The 15277-nt window shown below is 36.8% G+C and overlaps 1 protein-coding gene and 1 long non-coding RNA gene across 3 annotated transcripts; one reads left to right on the top strand and one right to left on the bottom strand.

Annotated features, from left to right (window-relative positions):
• Nucleotides 1-233: 233 nt before the first annotated feature.
• Nucleotides 234-15276, bottom strand: LOC114540870 (protein SHQ1 homolog). 2 transcript variants are annotated; one of them, XM_028560878.1, is made up of 14 exons: nucleotides 15082-15276; nucleotides 14157-14224; nucleotides 12614-12678; nucleotides 11511-11713; nucleotides 10379-10456; nucleotides 9350-9462; nucleotides 8662-8723; nucleotides 8092-8145; nucleotides 7143-7243; nucleotides 6655-6708; nucleotides 6355-6478; nucleotides 5541-5661; nucleotides 5256-5295; nucleotides 234-761 (listed from the first exon to the last, which is right to left on the bottom strand). In XM_028560878.1, the coding sequence occupies exons 1-14, from the start codon at nucleotides 15154-15156 to the stop codon at nucleotides 705-707; spliced, it is 1215 nt and encodes a 404-aa protein (XP_028416679.1). In that variant the 5' UTR covers nucleotides 15157-15276; the 3' UTR covers nucleotides 234-704. The 2 variants fall into 2 exon arrangements, with proteins under 2 accessions (XP_028416679.1, XP_028416678.1); XM_028560877.1 differs by lacking the exon at nucleotides 234-761 and adding an exon at nucleotides 3233-4037.
• Nucleotides 744-2980, top strand: LOC114540872. Its single transcript, XR_003689142.1, has 3 exons — nucleotides 744-808; nucleotides 953-1281; nucleotides 1680-2980. It is a non-coding gene; the product is annotated as an uncharacterized LOC114540872 (long non-coding RNA).
• Nucleotide 15277: the final 1 nt, after the last annotated feature.

The raw sequence follows: 15277 nt of genomic DNA, 5'->3' as shown, positions 1-15277 counted from the left end.
CCATTCACAAGAAATTAACATTCCTGGGGCCGGTTGTATCAAGCCCGTTTAGCTTAAACGGTGGTTAAGTTCAAAACAGAAAGCAAGTCTGCCGTTTTATTCAACAAGCGAATTAAATGTGTTTGACGTTAATATAAAGATACTGTTTACAACTACATATTCAGTGCATAATATTCAAGTTGACTCATTCAAGAGAGTTGTAAGAGTGTTATTTAATTTTGACTTATCCACCGTTTAAGCTAAACGGGCTTGATACAACCGGCCCCTGCATGCATATTCGTTTGTTCTCGTTCTGAAGCGAAAGTGATCTGTGTACTTAATGAAAACTAAAACGACTGTACGCATGTGAAATATAAAACTTAATACCATGATTATATTACAATTAGAATCGAACAATGTGTGCTTAAATACAGAAGATATTAAATTAAGGTAAGTCTTGATATGAATAGATTAAATCAGGTTGTGACAAAGCAAAGGTTTATAAATATTGTTCAAACGAACGAGAATCGATCCGTGCATGTTTTTCTTCTTTCAAAATTAGATTAAATGCCCGACGCATTTAGTTTCGGCCATGTCTAGGCATATATTAAATATGATCTACAGGGTGTATCAAAAAAGGCAACCACTTAATATTCATATTGTTATTAAGTACAATAGTACATCTAACTATTGTTTACCTTTTTTTATACACCCTGTAGGTTAACCTAGAGTTGATATAAATAGAGGTATCCTCGGCTGTTGAGCTTTATAGTTCGTGAGAGCTGCAAAGAAAATTGTCCGAAGATAAGTATCAAATATAAGTATACTGGTTAGTGGTAAGTTCTTGCCTCGTTACTTGTAACAAGCACATGCAGCATTTATCGACACCAAATTCGATAAGCTTTTTCGAAATTGTTGCACTTTTAAGACGAATATATAGATAGTTGGTCTAATTAAACTTTGTTTTTTCCAGCCTAAAGAAATGGAATCGCCCAGCCACGATTTTAAATTAGTTCTGGGCAAAGAAGGTCCAGGACAAGGGGGACTGGTACTGGAGTCAACAAGGACTGACATCAACCCAGAGGAAAACTATGTCAGCGCGAATTGCCAAGATGGAAACTGGAAGTTTTCAACAATGAACACGGTTACATGTACGATTACGAGTATGCAACACTTTTGTCCGACTCTGAACGCTTCAAATATCTGCCGGAAAAGAAGCGTATCACTGCAGCTTTTACCGTCGACGTCAAAGAAGGTGGCCTTTGCGTGTTTCGTGGACATAATTTCTATGATAGGAACATGGTAAGAGCACACGAGAACTTTCTTTATTGAATATTCATCGACAGTTAATGGAATATACATAGTTTGGAGACTAAATAAAAGTACAATACAACTCATATATACGTATATACCAATGCCAATGGCATTCGTCTTGCTAAGCTCCTCAACCTTGACTTGAAAAATATGTTAATTATAAGATTGCTATTGGTTTATCTGTGTAAAATACAAAAGACATGAGATGAGAAAGGAACAATTTTTTGCATAAATCTAACTCAACACAGTTACTGAGTTGTATTGTAGTTTTATGTGGTCTCCATATGATGTATATTCTATTAACTGTGTTTGATCTAACGCGGACGTCGCTGATAATGTATCTCGTGATAAATTTAAAATTTTGCGTTGTTTTTGACTTTGCCTAGACTTTCACAGAGGTGGAAGCAGCTATTGCTGACCAGTTCAAACCCCTAACAAATGATGGTGTCTCCTCTTGCATTGTTTTTGAACCAAATTCCTGGGAAATGACCTATATTGTTGATGATGCAAGCATGACAACAGCCACAGTAACAGTGCCTCCAGGAAAGTATGACGACATGACTAAAGTTGGGATTAACAGCGACCGACTTGTCAGCGCACGGAAACTTCCTCTTTGAAAGAATTAATTTCAATATTCAACTGACTCATATCTCTAAATTGTAGTAGCACATATTCTACTTTAGATTTTCTAAACAACTGAGGGCAAGATTAAATTCATTCATGTTAAAGAACGTTTTAACTTTCGTAGTTTTGTAGCTAAGTAATGTGAAATCCAGAATAAATTTCAAGAATATATCCTAGAATAAATTTTGTATCTGTTGAAAGTTAAAGTTTTGTTGCGTTTATGAATATTTACGATATGAGACTAACAACTCGAACCCCCCCCCCTAAATGGACGTAAAACAGGCTTTGAAATTGATGCTGTCGGACGGATCATATAGAGATTTTAAGTAACACTAGAGGAGGCATTGGTATCGGAAACATCAGTCGAAAAAGGGAGCGCGTTAATGGGGGGGAAATTCAAGTCCCGGATGTTAAGCCAAGAACCTATTGTGGTATTCCACCACTGAGCTATACTTATAATTCCTGGAAGACTTGCTCTTGGCCAGAAGGCCCATATTACAGAAAGTAAAGCAAGAAACATGGCGGATTTTGAGCTTTGCTGACGCCACTTGGTTCCTTTTGCTCATAGTGGTTACCACTGACATACCGCGATACAAAGTGAAAATCAAGTCCGTCTCCCTCCTGGGTTTTCTGAAAATATTTTTTCGAAATTATTTTTTCGTATCTCATTTTTGTTTTTTTTCCCATTTTGGATGTAATACCCTAATTAGATCAGCTGGCTTTCCTACCCCTGCTAACATTCGAATATAATCAATTACAACAACACGCCGGATGTTAGAGTGGACGGGGCTTCAAACAAGCACATAGCATAATAAATGTATCCACGTAAAAGGCGCCCATCTTTTTGCTAGATATAACGAAACCAACCCTTCTTGCAGTAAACACTAACATAGTAACTAATCAAAATTACGTGGGTCTATTTCTTTAATTGTATGGCCTTGCATGCGGGATAGAGTTTTATATAATAACTACAATGAAACACGCAATTTGATTGGTTCATAGGCGTGCAGTATGAGACAATCCTGCACGGAAAGTTTACAATGCCGCTTTGCGCGGGAAATTTGACCGTCGTTTTATCGTAGTTATTTTATAAAGAAAATACTAAATGGTTTTTCGTGCAGGATTGCGTGATACTGCACTTGAGAAATTGCGAGACGTTCGGCACAGTTTAGAGATATATAACCTTAAACTGTGCTTTCGGAAAGCGCTTTCCGAAGGCTCGCAATTTCTCGCGTGCAGTATCACGCAATCCTGCACGGAAAACCATTTAGTATTCCTTTATTAACTTTAAAATTTTCAGAACATGCATAAAAAAGGTTTCACGGCAATAATAATTACAATAATAATAAAGATATAATAATAATGATGATATTAATAAAAGGTTCGTCGATACTGCAAAAATCCAAAAATATGCTCAAATGAGCATTAGAACACAAATACCTCATCGATACATATATACACAGATTTCATGAATTGATAAGAAGTCTGGACATTCCCGATGAAATTTCCTGTTCGTTGCTTTTATCTGTTGCCTGAGATGAAACTAATTCTTTGTTCTCATTGTTTATTGCTTTGTTTCCTTTCCTTTTGTCCAAAGAGACAACTTCAACGCCAAGGTTATTGTCACAGTTCACATTCTCACAACTACTTGAGCATACATTATTAACGTCATCATCATCATCATCATCATCATCTATAATTTCCACTAACGTTCTTTTTGCATCGGGATTTGAAAACAACAATAAGGACGGTACTTCCACTTTACGAAGGGTTTCCTCGTCTGAATTTTGTTCGTTTCTTTCAATTTCGAAATTAGAACTCCCATTACACAATCCCGAAATCTCGCACACAGCCGCATTTTCGCCAGATACTACATCATCGCTACAAAAGTTTGTACTTTCAGAAAAATTCAAGGCAGATTTATGAATACATTTTTCATCGGCGGGATCACTATCTGTGGTGTCATTACTTTCCGTATCATCATCGGTATCGTCCGTTGAACTCTCCGAGGAGGACAGTTCGGAATCTGAGGTATGGTTTTTCTCTTCATTGTACACCAGGACAGCAGCCGTTTCCAAGCTCTTTAGGTCCCAATTAATTGATTCTTTTGTTATTTTGGTCTTTGGAAAAGTAGTATATATTGTGACATATGAACGTAGTATATTTTAATAACATATTCTTAAGGGGCTGTTTACATGAGCCCTGTTACCCAAGATTAAACGAAACGTGAAATAATTTTGGCGTAATGAAATACGTCTTTATGAAAGCAAACATTTACTTGCCTATGTGCTTACACCATGATCATGTTTTTTACTAAATTCAATACCTCAAAACATTTTACTTTTAAATCTCGGCTAAGCGGGGTCATATATAAACAGCCCACAAAGCATGTATAAACCGGTTTATCAAGATTACAAAGGAGTCTCACGATGCATGAAAATCTAGGATGTATAAAAACAAGGAGAGCAGTTGTTTCAAACTTCAAATTTTATTATTTTGACCACGCTTCGAGAAACATCACTAATTGGAGTTAATCAAATTTGTACTCAAAATTATTCCTACTAGCGGGGGTTATTTTGTGGGACACTCTAGAGTCTGCTTGCGCCAAAAAATTGATTAGGTTAGATTGACAATTGAGATTGACAGGAAAGTTTGTTATTAGCTTTATCGACTGTCAAAGTTTCAAAATTTAAACGCGGTCAAATTCCTGAGTTCACTCATTTGCGACATTAGCTTATTTAATATGGGAGTTCGTGCATGCCGTGTAACCTTATTAACTATCCATTTTCGAAATTTGTATTTCACATATGACGGATTTCACCTCGAGCGTAATAAATACCGCGTGCATTTCATTTGGCAATTTGGCTGAATGGAATCTTATATCTTGTAAAAGGTCCATCAAATTTGATTCTACTGCAAAAAATTGCAGCCGCTACGCTTTTAAACTGGTTCGGAATAACCCCCCCCCTGGATTACCATTATTTAATGTTATCAAAATTTCAGTTTTGAGTGGATTTCAAAAAGTTAAGGCCATAAATCTTGAAAACAATGAACTTAATTTAATTTAATCATTTGTCACAACACACTACAATTATTACGCACATACATGTACAATAACAGAGGGCATAAGGGTGGCAGAGGAAAGAAACAGGACTTGCGTCCTAATTGACACCTGACCCCAACATTATAACTACAGACTTTGCCACTTGTTTCCCACCAAGCACATTGATAACTTTCTTATGCTTCGTGACATAATTCCCCTTTTAACAATGCTAAGTTTTATTCTTAGGGCCACTTGTTTGCATTTTTTATTCACCTCTTAAATTTGAAATTCTTACCTGCGATAATTTCTTTGCTAATGAGTCGACTTTCTTTTCTCTGCGATAGAATGATACAAAATTAAAAACAATTCACTGATCAAGGCAACAAAAGGCAACAATGCATGGTTCATGGGAACGAGCACATAAACAACCAAACTAACAAACAAAAGAACCAAAGAATGAAACAAACAAAATAAACAAACGAACGAACAAACAAACAAAAGAAACAAACAAACAAAAAGTGAAGGAACCAAGAAAACAGAAGAAAACCAGACACTAGATAACAAAAGAACTTGGACTTACTTCACTTTTTGTATCCAAACACAGTAATCTGTGATGTAAAGTTCATTGAGTAGATACCGCGGTTCACTTTCATTAAATAACTTTAAAATTTCAAGTAAACATTTCAAAATCCTCCTTCGACCTGAATGTTTGAGAGAAACAAAATAACAGGATCACTTTCAATGTATCACTTTCAGGATCACTTGTCTCACAAAAACCACTGAAAGTTTTAAAATCATCTACTGGTAGCATACGTATGCCTCAGGAATCATTACATATAGCTCAGTGGTTCTAGCTCTACGAAACGGCTCAGCATTCTGCAAACATGTTATTTATTACTCACTATACAGACATGCAAAACATCATGCTCGGCTAGACAAAGCTGGTATTGCACAGGGATCGTGATCGACTCGTTTTTCCAGGATGGAAAGAAAACATCGGGTTCAGAAATGGAAATATCCATCTCGAAGTTGCAGAAGAGGATATTGAAAATGCTTCATATAGGTGAGCATTCTGTTTACGCCCCTTGGTACATTCGTGGCGAACACTGGGGAACTTGCCACGCACACATGTAACTCGTGACAATTATCACCTACAGATATTCTTAGTTAAAATTTGAGATATACTCTGTCATTTGTGTCGCAAAAATGAGCACGAATGACATATCTTAATTTGGCCCCCGCAGACTAGGAATAAATGTAGTGACAATTGTCAGGAGTGACATGGGTGCGTGCTAAATTCATAGCTATTAAGTAGCTTGTATTTAACAGCTCAAAGGAAGAACATAGCGCTAAATATAGGGTAATTAAACTACTTGAAAGGTTTAAGAACTTACCATATTTAAAGATATCTTTAACATCTTGCAGAACTCGGCAACTCAAATCCCAATTTCTAAAGAGCGGGTAGGAAAGTGACCGACGAACACACGCGACTAACACATCTTCTACATTTGTGAATCTCTGTACATAAAGAAAAAATAAAAAAAGGAAAAGGTAAAAGAGTGATCAACCTGTTCATGCAACGTTGGATAAAAATGCAAACTTCGTCTGTTAGAAAGAACTTTTCTTGGTTATTAATAATTTAGTTTGTGCATCATTAAAAAGATGAAAAGGTGTTATAATTAAAATATTAATACCTCAAGCCACGATAAGGTTGGACTTAATTTTGAAATGGTCCACGCTGATTCAACCTGCAAACACGCGCAAGTGAACATAAGCCCCGTTTACACTACGCTCAATTTATTGGCACGGCTAAAGTGGGTACCGTTCCCAATTTTATTAGTGTTCGGCCTACCAAAACAAAGGCCGGGCACAAATGATCTGGGCTCGGGTACCCATTTTAGCCGTGCCGTGACAATAAATCGAGTGTAGTGTAAACGCGGCTATATTTAATGACAAACACAGGCAGTTTAATATTTTTTAATATGTCATAATGTGATTTAGGATCGTATCGTGTTGGTCCAGGTCGACTGTGGGCTATTGACATTTTATTAAACTCTTATAGGAAAAAGCCAAGACGGATTATAGCGATGAAGACTGGTACTTGATCACGAATCATTGCCTACGGAGAAGACTACAGATATACTGAACAACACATTAACTATAGTGTGACTGTTATTCTTACCGTGTTTTCGCCAAAGGTTGTACGTTTGTTATAAGCATACGCAAATATAATATCAACCAGGCTGTAGCAAACGAAATTTTCTTCTTTTTTTTCAAAAACATCTGATAAAATGTTAAGTTTAAACACATATACGTGTTTATAATTATACATAGCGGCAATTCTTTGACCATGCAGCAAAAAGGTTGAAACGTTAAATGACTCCAGTCGTTTCCTCTATACTATGTTTGCATGATCTCACACAGTTAATTCATAGAACACACAGCGAAGTCAAACAAGATTGTTCTTCAAAAAGCCTAAATTTCGAGTGAGCAAAGGTTGACAAGCAACCTCATACATGCTTAATTTAGCGTTCTATAGAACCACGCACGCGAAGACATTAGAAGCCCAATGCAATATCTTGTGCCGTTAGATGATCCTTAACTGTTCAGGCTCAACAAATTTCAATTGTATTTCCACCAGCATGGTTCTAAAGGATGCCGCAGGCGACTATTCTTAACCGGGGGAGGAGGGCTTGATGCATCCATGCAATATAAACATTGGCTTAAAAAGGATGACAAGAAGTATGGCCCGTTTTCCACTAGGCGAATTTATTCGCGCGACGGGAAGCGATATCAGAAATCCGGTGATGTGATTGGTTTGGGAAGAACTTCGCCGCGAAAAAGTAGAATCCCTTCATACTTTTTATCTGTTCGCGCGAATAAATTCGCCTATTCGAAAACATGCAGGCTTATAGTAGCCATTAGTGCCGCCTGACCATCAACAGGGAGTACAATCTAACATTAAGAAATTGGAGATTCCCTTTATAATAATTGCTGCTTCAGATATGTATAGTTTTACTGGTTTTTAAGCATTTCAATACGGGTAAAAACATGCCACGGCCCCCTTCGTGCAACGGTTCCTTAACCATAACTATTCACATCAAGTATCTTATATATCTTTTTAAGGATACACTCTCGATTTGGCAGCTGTTGAAGTTTTTTCTTTTCAATATCATCGAACGAAGCTAGAAAAAATTTCGGAAATTAGCATGAATAATTCTAATTTTCTGTCTATAGGTAAGCCAGTATATGCAAGTAGTAGTAGAAAACAGGCCGTTTAACACCGATTTTAACACAATGGTGGTATATCACGCGGCATGATCTTTGTTAAAACCTTTACTAATATTATACTACTTTATTGTGATCACCGATCACAGGAACGTTGAAACACAACTGTCCGAAATCAAGGACTTGCAGCGTTAGAAACCTTGAATATACCAAGATCATAGAATACATGGTTTCAAAAAGGATTAAAGTACAATACAATTTAGGCATTCGAACAGTCGTGGCACGTTGCATATATTACGTTACATATATTGAGAGGATACACAATGATTACGTGGGATCAGATGGGCATAGAACTAATTAGCTAGACGACGTATATGGGCCCAACTACATGAAGTATATCCAGCAAAATAAATTATTGTATTAATTGTGATTTTATTAATTAAAAAGTGCCATCGTGGATTATGAATTCTTACCTTCCTTTTCTGTAACATAATCCAAAATTTCTTTTATTCTTACATCATCAAACAAGTCTGCCCTGAAAAAATTATCCAAAGTTATTGCAATAGTTTAATTTCAAAGAGTGAAAAAATACCGATTGAACTGAGTTATGTAAGTTAAATTAGCCTGGTGGGGCCAGTGGCATAAAAGACTACTAATAATTTTAACTCTAGTTAAGGGCAATATTGGCCAATCAGACTTGTGTATTTCTGAGTTAACTATAGGATTTAACCATGCAAAATGTAGTTAAAGAGTCTCATACAATCGGCCCCTGGGGTAAAAAAACTAAGCACCGAAAAGAGCGATTTTTCAGAAAACGAAGGGAATTCCAATGATAGTTTTTATGTTTACTAATGTAACAGCTAAAGAGATCTGTACGACATTATAATTTTTCATTTGACATCATTTTCATTGATTCAACATACAAAGACAAAGTTTACTTTTGAATCGAACGAACTTAGTTGCTTAACTCAATCTATGATTCATTTGCAACTATATATATTAACCATATATATTTACTATACCATGCCTTGGGTGCATAGCTATCATGAAATACAATTAACAAGAACGGTGTTATCAAAGGTCGAGCAAGATGGCGGGGATTGTAAAGCACCTAATGATCGATGCACATTTGACGTACTTCAGTCAAACTCTTTCACTTACAGATAATGTTCTTCGTCAAATTTTTCATTCTCAGAGGCAATTCTCCCCAACCTTCGTTCACGATACGACAATTCATCTGGATTCGGGTTTTCCACAACATCTTTCAGTTCGTCCTAAAAATTCGCGAATTTAGAATTGCAACGTTTCCGGACTGTTTCCAAACGGCAAAATTATGTAACCACTCCAAATATAGAGGTTCAAAGGGTCTTAATTTCGAGTTGAATTATACCCACTTAAAATTCAAGCCAGGAAAGTTGATGGGAAAATGAGTCAACTATAGGTCCTCCGGCAGGAATCGAACCTACGCTTTTGCGATGCCGGTGCAATGCTCTTGCCACTGAGCTACAGAGGTAACTGACAAGATCAAGCGTGGTTAATGTGTATAGGATGGTAAATGCCGGGAATAGGTGAGGGTTAATTGATTATGATTTTTGGCACTTCACTCGACGTAGGTAAATTCTAGAGGTATATATAAGACCCTTTCAACCACTAGAATTTACCTACATGGAGTGAAGTGCTGAAAATCATAATTGATTTACCCACTCCAAATATAGTATGCATGGCGTCACAAATGCGGTCCTCACACAGAAAACGGAGCTCATCTGGCCTGATCATTGCCGCCAGAGTATCGGTCTTCATTTATTTATGTTACGATATGGGCTGCACCGCGGCGGAAGCGATAAATGGCCGGGGAATACACTGACCTGGATGCATTAGTACATTACTTCAGTTATGTGAATGTACATTATTATTATATACACCGGTCAGTGGGTGCAACCTTTCTTTTATCTTGAAATTCCTTAAATTTCTTGATATATAGTCACAACACATACATTCAAATAATTCAATCTAAAAACCATTTTATTGATTCTTTGACTTTTAAACGCCATTCACAACTAAGGAAAAGCGACTAAGGAAAACTCTCGGACGCGAGTAAATTTCGAAGTATTTAACTCGGCATAACTTGGCATAGCATATTTAACTTTCCAAGTAAATTTAGAAGTATTCAACTCTGCATAATTGCCTTACTTTTAAACGATGAAAAACACCAGATTTTTTGTTTCCAAAACCATATTTGCATCCGTCTACAACAAGTCGTTCTTCTTCCTGAAAATAAATTAAAACAAATTATTCTTGTCATCGCATGATTATTTACAGTATACTAGCCAGTACTGGAATCTTGTCTTTTTTTTAACTAAAGCTGTTTAAATCTAGTTAGACTGCCCTTACCTATTATTAAAACCAGATGGGGCTGTGTATGAACATCCGACAGAAACAAAGAATAGACATTTTAGCAGAAGTCTCACTCTTTGTATTAATACGCAAGAACGCGCAATCAAAATTGCACTTGGCATACCCAGTTTGTATATTGCTCACGCCATCCTGGTGTGTGCAGGAACTTTTTGATGGGGGTACAAAGTTCCTGCACATTCCAGGATAGCGTAGAAATTATGCGTGTGCTTCTGAAATATTTCCGACACAAAAACATTAGCAAAATGAGTGAGATTTCTGCTATAATGTGTATTTTGTGAAGAATGTGGCAAAAATTACCAGCTATGGTCACACGTTGATTCGTACGTAGCTACAACTCAAACACGACGTAAGAATGGCGAATAAATAGTGTGGTACATCCTAATTTGAACATTTATTCGTCATTCTCACGTCGTCTTTGACGTTCCCGCAGTGAGTATGAGTACGACTACCAGATTCGTCATTCTCGCGCGTTGTCTGCTTACGCCATCAGCCAAAACACGTAGTCGCCGAGTATGGTAATTTCACTTTGGTAATTTCATACTCAAAAGCACAACGTATAGGGGTTTCGTCGTAGTACGCAAAACGACGTAGGCAAAAGCGCGAGCGCAGAGTTTGGCGCGAGAATGACGAATCTTGTGCTCGTAGTCACAGCTAAAGGCCATGTTACACGCTGCAGTTTTTTTTGCAACTTGCAATGCACTTAAACTTTTAAGAGATGTAAATTAGTGAAGAGTCTATGGTGTAAGAAACGCCATGGAATGTTATAGTGACAAAAGTTTGGTAGTTGCCAAATTTACATCTCTCAAAAGAAGAATTGCATTGCAAGTTGCAGGAAAAATTGCACCGTGTAACAGAGCCTTAAAGCTCCCCGTTATTTACGTGAGAACGTTATACTACTTGTTCTCACCTTTTCGTCGTAAAATTCCTGACTCCATTCCCAGTCGAAATCCTCCTCATCGTCACTATTACTGGCTGCATTCTCAGACACGACCTCAATTCCAGGAGTTGATATGTTACACTTGCCAGAGGGAGCAAGCAACTTCGTTACGAGATCAAGGTCAGGGAAGTGTGCACCAGGTACTAGCTTCGGAAGTCGAACTGTGAATAAACCTATGATATAAACACAATATATCAGGTACATGTTCGTAAAACGATTAAATCCCCACTGCTAATCCGAACAAATCGATCTGAATCTAAACCCAAGCTAAACCAAATCCTGCATGTATCAGTCGTACAATTTAGCCAATAGTTGTGGTTAAATTATCAGTCGCATTGAACTATGATTCAACTAAATTAAAGGAAGAATCGTGTATAGACCAAGCCTGGTTAACGATTACTAAGGGTCTGTTCATATGAGACCTAGCTTGCTTTTGCTGCCCCCCTGATGTTTTTATATGAGCCTATTAAAGACGAGATCTCGCTTCGTTCGCGTGGGATCTCGCCAGAGCCGGGCTGGTCCGGTTCCATACTGTACGAATGTAATTTTACAGATAAATATTGTGTTCAACCATATGATTGGGTTTAATTTGCTTATTAGCTACTAACACTGGCCAAAATATCGAAGATCCGTAGTTTTGTCAAAATCCAGAGCAGTATGGTCAACTTAATACATTATTACCACATTCTGACAAAATCTAATATGGCGGGTTTCGAAGCATACATGGTAAAATACGATTTTTAGTCAATTCGATAATAGTTTTGGAAAACGGTGAACGCAAAGAGTCAGAAAGGACGCGTTTCGCTATTAAACGGGACGGAAATTTTTCATTTCAGCAGCAAATAAATTAAATTCTGAAAGAGCATTTTTAGAAATATCCGAATCAAACAAGTCAAAATGTAGTTTCTATCGGCAATTACAAACTGGTAAAATTTATAACATTGTCAAATTAGCGGCTTTTTAAAACTGAAAAATTCGTAAAAATCGGTTCGGGTTGGCGGATCACGTCCGGTGTGCATCGGCCTTTAAAGGCACTGTGCGCCTAACAAGAAAACGCGATGTACATGAAGTACCTTTATCAACATCGTAGGATGCGGATTCCTCGCCATTTTCAATAATTTTTCCAGGAAAATTTAACCTATATAATAACAGTAAACACACAATTTACATTTTCCAGTAGCTAAATGTTTAGTATGTGGCTTAATATCAGGGGGCGGTTGTTTTAAAGGCGTTTAGCTTTAGGCGTTCCTTTAGATTCGAACAGTTAGTATGACCCTGTTTACACTAGAACGAAAGTTTCCGGATTTGTTAAATTTTCCGGATTCATTGTTACACAATGTATCGGATTCGTTAGGTGTTTAATTACACTACACTTTAGTTGTCTCTGTATGCGAATTTGCCCGTTTACACTCACATTACTTGTTTTTAGAGAATTGTTTGGTCGTCATATTGAATTTCTTCGGATTCGTCGTGCAAAGCGTTTACACAAGAAAATTTTCCGGATTCAAATGTTTCTGGATACGAAGTTTCCACAAACTTTTACGGATTCAAAGTTTCCGGATACGGCTTAAAGTTTTGTCTTATTCACCAATGCGGCTTCGCGGCCGCGCTTACTCACTTGGTGATTCATAGACCCCGTTTACACTAGAACGAAAGTTTCCGGATTAATCACGAAAGCGGAATGTTTTAGTACTTGCTGTTTACACACGCAGCAACGAATCCGATAGAAAATGTACTCGGTTTTAAATCTTACAGTAAGACATTTCAAGTCATCGATGTTTCATTTGTATAGACACAGGGTGATTCTCTGGTCACACACGTGACGTTGCTGTTTCTTGACTTTCTTCAGGCTTCATATTTTGACGTGTGTGACCAGAGAATCACCCTACAGGACAACAGAAAACAGTTCTTATTTTAGGCAAACTTAAATAAATGGAGTTTTTTTAACCACAGGTTTTGGGAAAAGAAGCAGACATCCTTGATCATTTACACACAAATGAAAAAAGGTTTTTGAATATGACACCTATGATACACCTTCCCAACCCAAGAAGCTCAATTTCAAGATAAGCCTGTTTAGACTCGAAAGTTTGCTCCATCAGTTAAAAAGGAAGAATTAATTCAATTAAAACCTAATAAAACCTTTGGCTTTCAATTAGCTATCATTGAAAGCATTTTCTTGTTACCCCCCAAGTCCCCTTGCAAAATTGTTTTGGTAAGGGAAAGGAGACAATGTAGGTACAAACATTGCACTTGTATGAACCTTAAGAGTGGTTTGGATGACAAAAAATGTGTGCAATTTGTTCTGAACATCCAAGTGGCTAATAACTTCCCTAAAGAATTCATAAGTATATTTAATACTGCAAAGTTTTCGGTCCGTTAACCCAGACCTTCATTAGTGCAATTACCTGACAATTGCACTGATGAAGGCCCAGGTTAACGGACCAAAAGCTTTGCAGTATTAAATATACTTATGTGGTGTACCTACAAGCTAAATTACTTATCATGTTAATCTTGTTTTGAAAAAATGTTTTGTCTAGGATGAGTGTCCCAGTTTTATGGGTTAATATCTTATTACAAATGCTACATATATTTCTGTATACCTATAAATTATGTTACCTTAAGAAATATGGTTTGACATAAAATTTGAAAAGGTTTTCTTCTATAAAATACTCTACATCTTGTGCCTACAAGAAAGGCCAGGAATTAAGACTTGAATGTTTAAACTAAGAACTGACCACAATTGTTTGAAAATGCTGCTAAATAAAACACACAATTTGGGATTAGGCAATGGAAACAAGGTTTAATTGACAATAGCAGAGGGAATGTAGTTTTTGTTGGAGAATGCCATTCATTTATGATCTAAGAGTAAAAAATGTGGGCGTCCTATTATAACCCCTCAAAAGCAATGTGGTGCAATAAATTACACATTCAATAGGGTATCCATATTTTCATGTCTAGCATCCATGCTTTCAATTAAATTGGTTTGTTTTTACATCATTATTTTCTCCTGTTGATGATGCACATCATTTTTCTTCAAAAAAATGCTTCCTCTACTGGAGTAATTATAAATCTGTAATAAATCATCTCCCCTAGCCTGGGTAGGTAAAAGAGCCTGGCTTGCGAGGTTGGCCTAGTTTGACAATGTAAGGTTGAATTTTTAACAGTTACTTAACCTGCAAGGTCTAATGAATAATGACAAAAACAGATTGTTAGAAATTTTGGCTAGATATATATTGACCCCATATTATTTTGTAATCACATTATTTGCTCGGTTTGAAATGGCAAGGGGATTTTGATGAATTTATTTCTAGCTATAACTAAATGTTAAAATATATTTATGCAACAATATGTTCCCAGAATTAAACTCTAATTAAGACTTAATCATCTGGATTGATATTCAGTTATAAAAAAATTAGGATAAAAGTATGATCTTGTTGCGACTTGAACCATGAATGTCATGTACGTATTAACTGTACAGGTATGCAAGGCTGGTGCTAATCGCATCTGGTGCTGAATATGGCCAGACTTTAATACAACCTACCTTTATGTAGGGTGTCTTCATATAAACAAACACGAATTTCTCATCTTGACCTAATTCAAATGCCGGGGTGAGCATCGAAATATTCTACAGAAATTGGACTACCACGATTGCAGTGTACAATAATACAAAACACCGCAATAAATGTTGTAAAAATGCTTAAATGCAGTTCTTTTATAATTCGTCTTTTTCTCCCACA

The sequence above is a fragment of the Dendronephthya gigantea genome, unplaced genomic scaffold (assembly GCF_004324835.1).
Source record: "Dendronephthya gigantea isolate DGI-Jeju-01 unplaced genomic scaffold, DenGig_1.0 000252F, whole genome shotgun sequence".
In the NCBI taxonomy this organism is placed as follows: domain Eukaryota; kingdom Metazoa; phylum Cnidaria; class Anthozoa; order Malacalcyonacea; family Nephtheidae; genus Dendronephthya; species Dendronephthya gigantea.
The sequence above is the reverse complement of the archived record's forward strand: the minus strand, read 5'-3'. Positions and strand labels throughout refer to the sequence as shown.

Bases quoted from the DNA above. Each gene is read 5' to 3' on its own strand.
- LOC114540870 (XM_028560877.1), bottom strand. From the start codon at position 15,156: ATGCTCACCCCGGCATTTGAATTAGGTCAAGATGAGAAATTCGTGTTT. The intron at 8,146-8,661 runs GTAAGAATTCAT...AATTTTTTCTAG, and splicing joins TTATGTTACAGAAAAGGAAG to CTTCGTTCGATGATATTGAA. The intron at 4,038-5,255 runs GTAAGAATTTCA...ACTTTTCCAAAG, and splicing joins TAGCAAAGAAATTATCGCAG to ACCAAAATAACAAAAGAATC.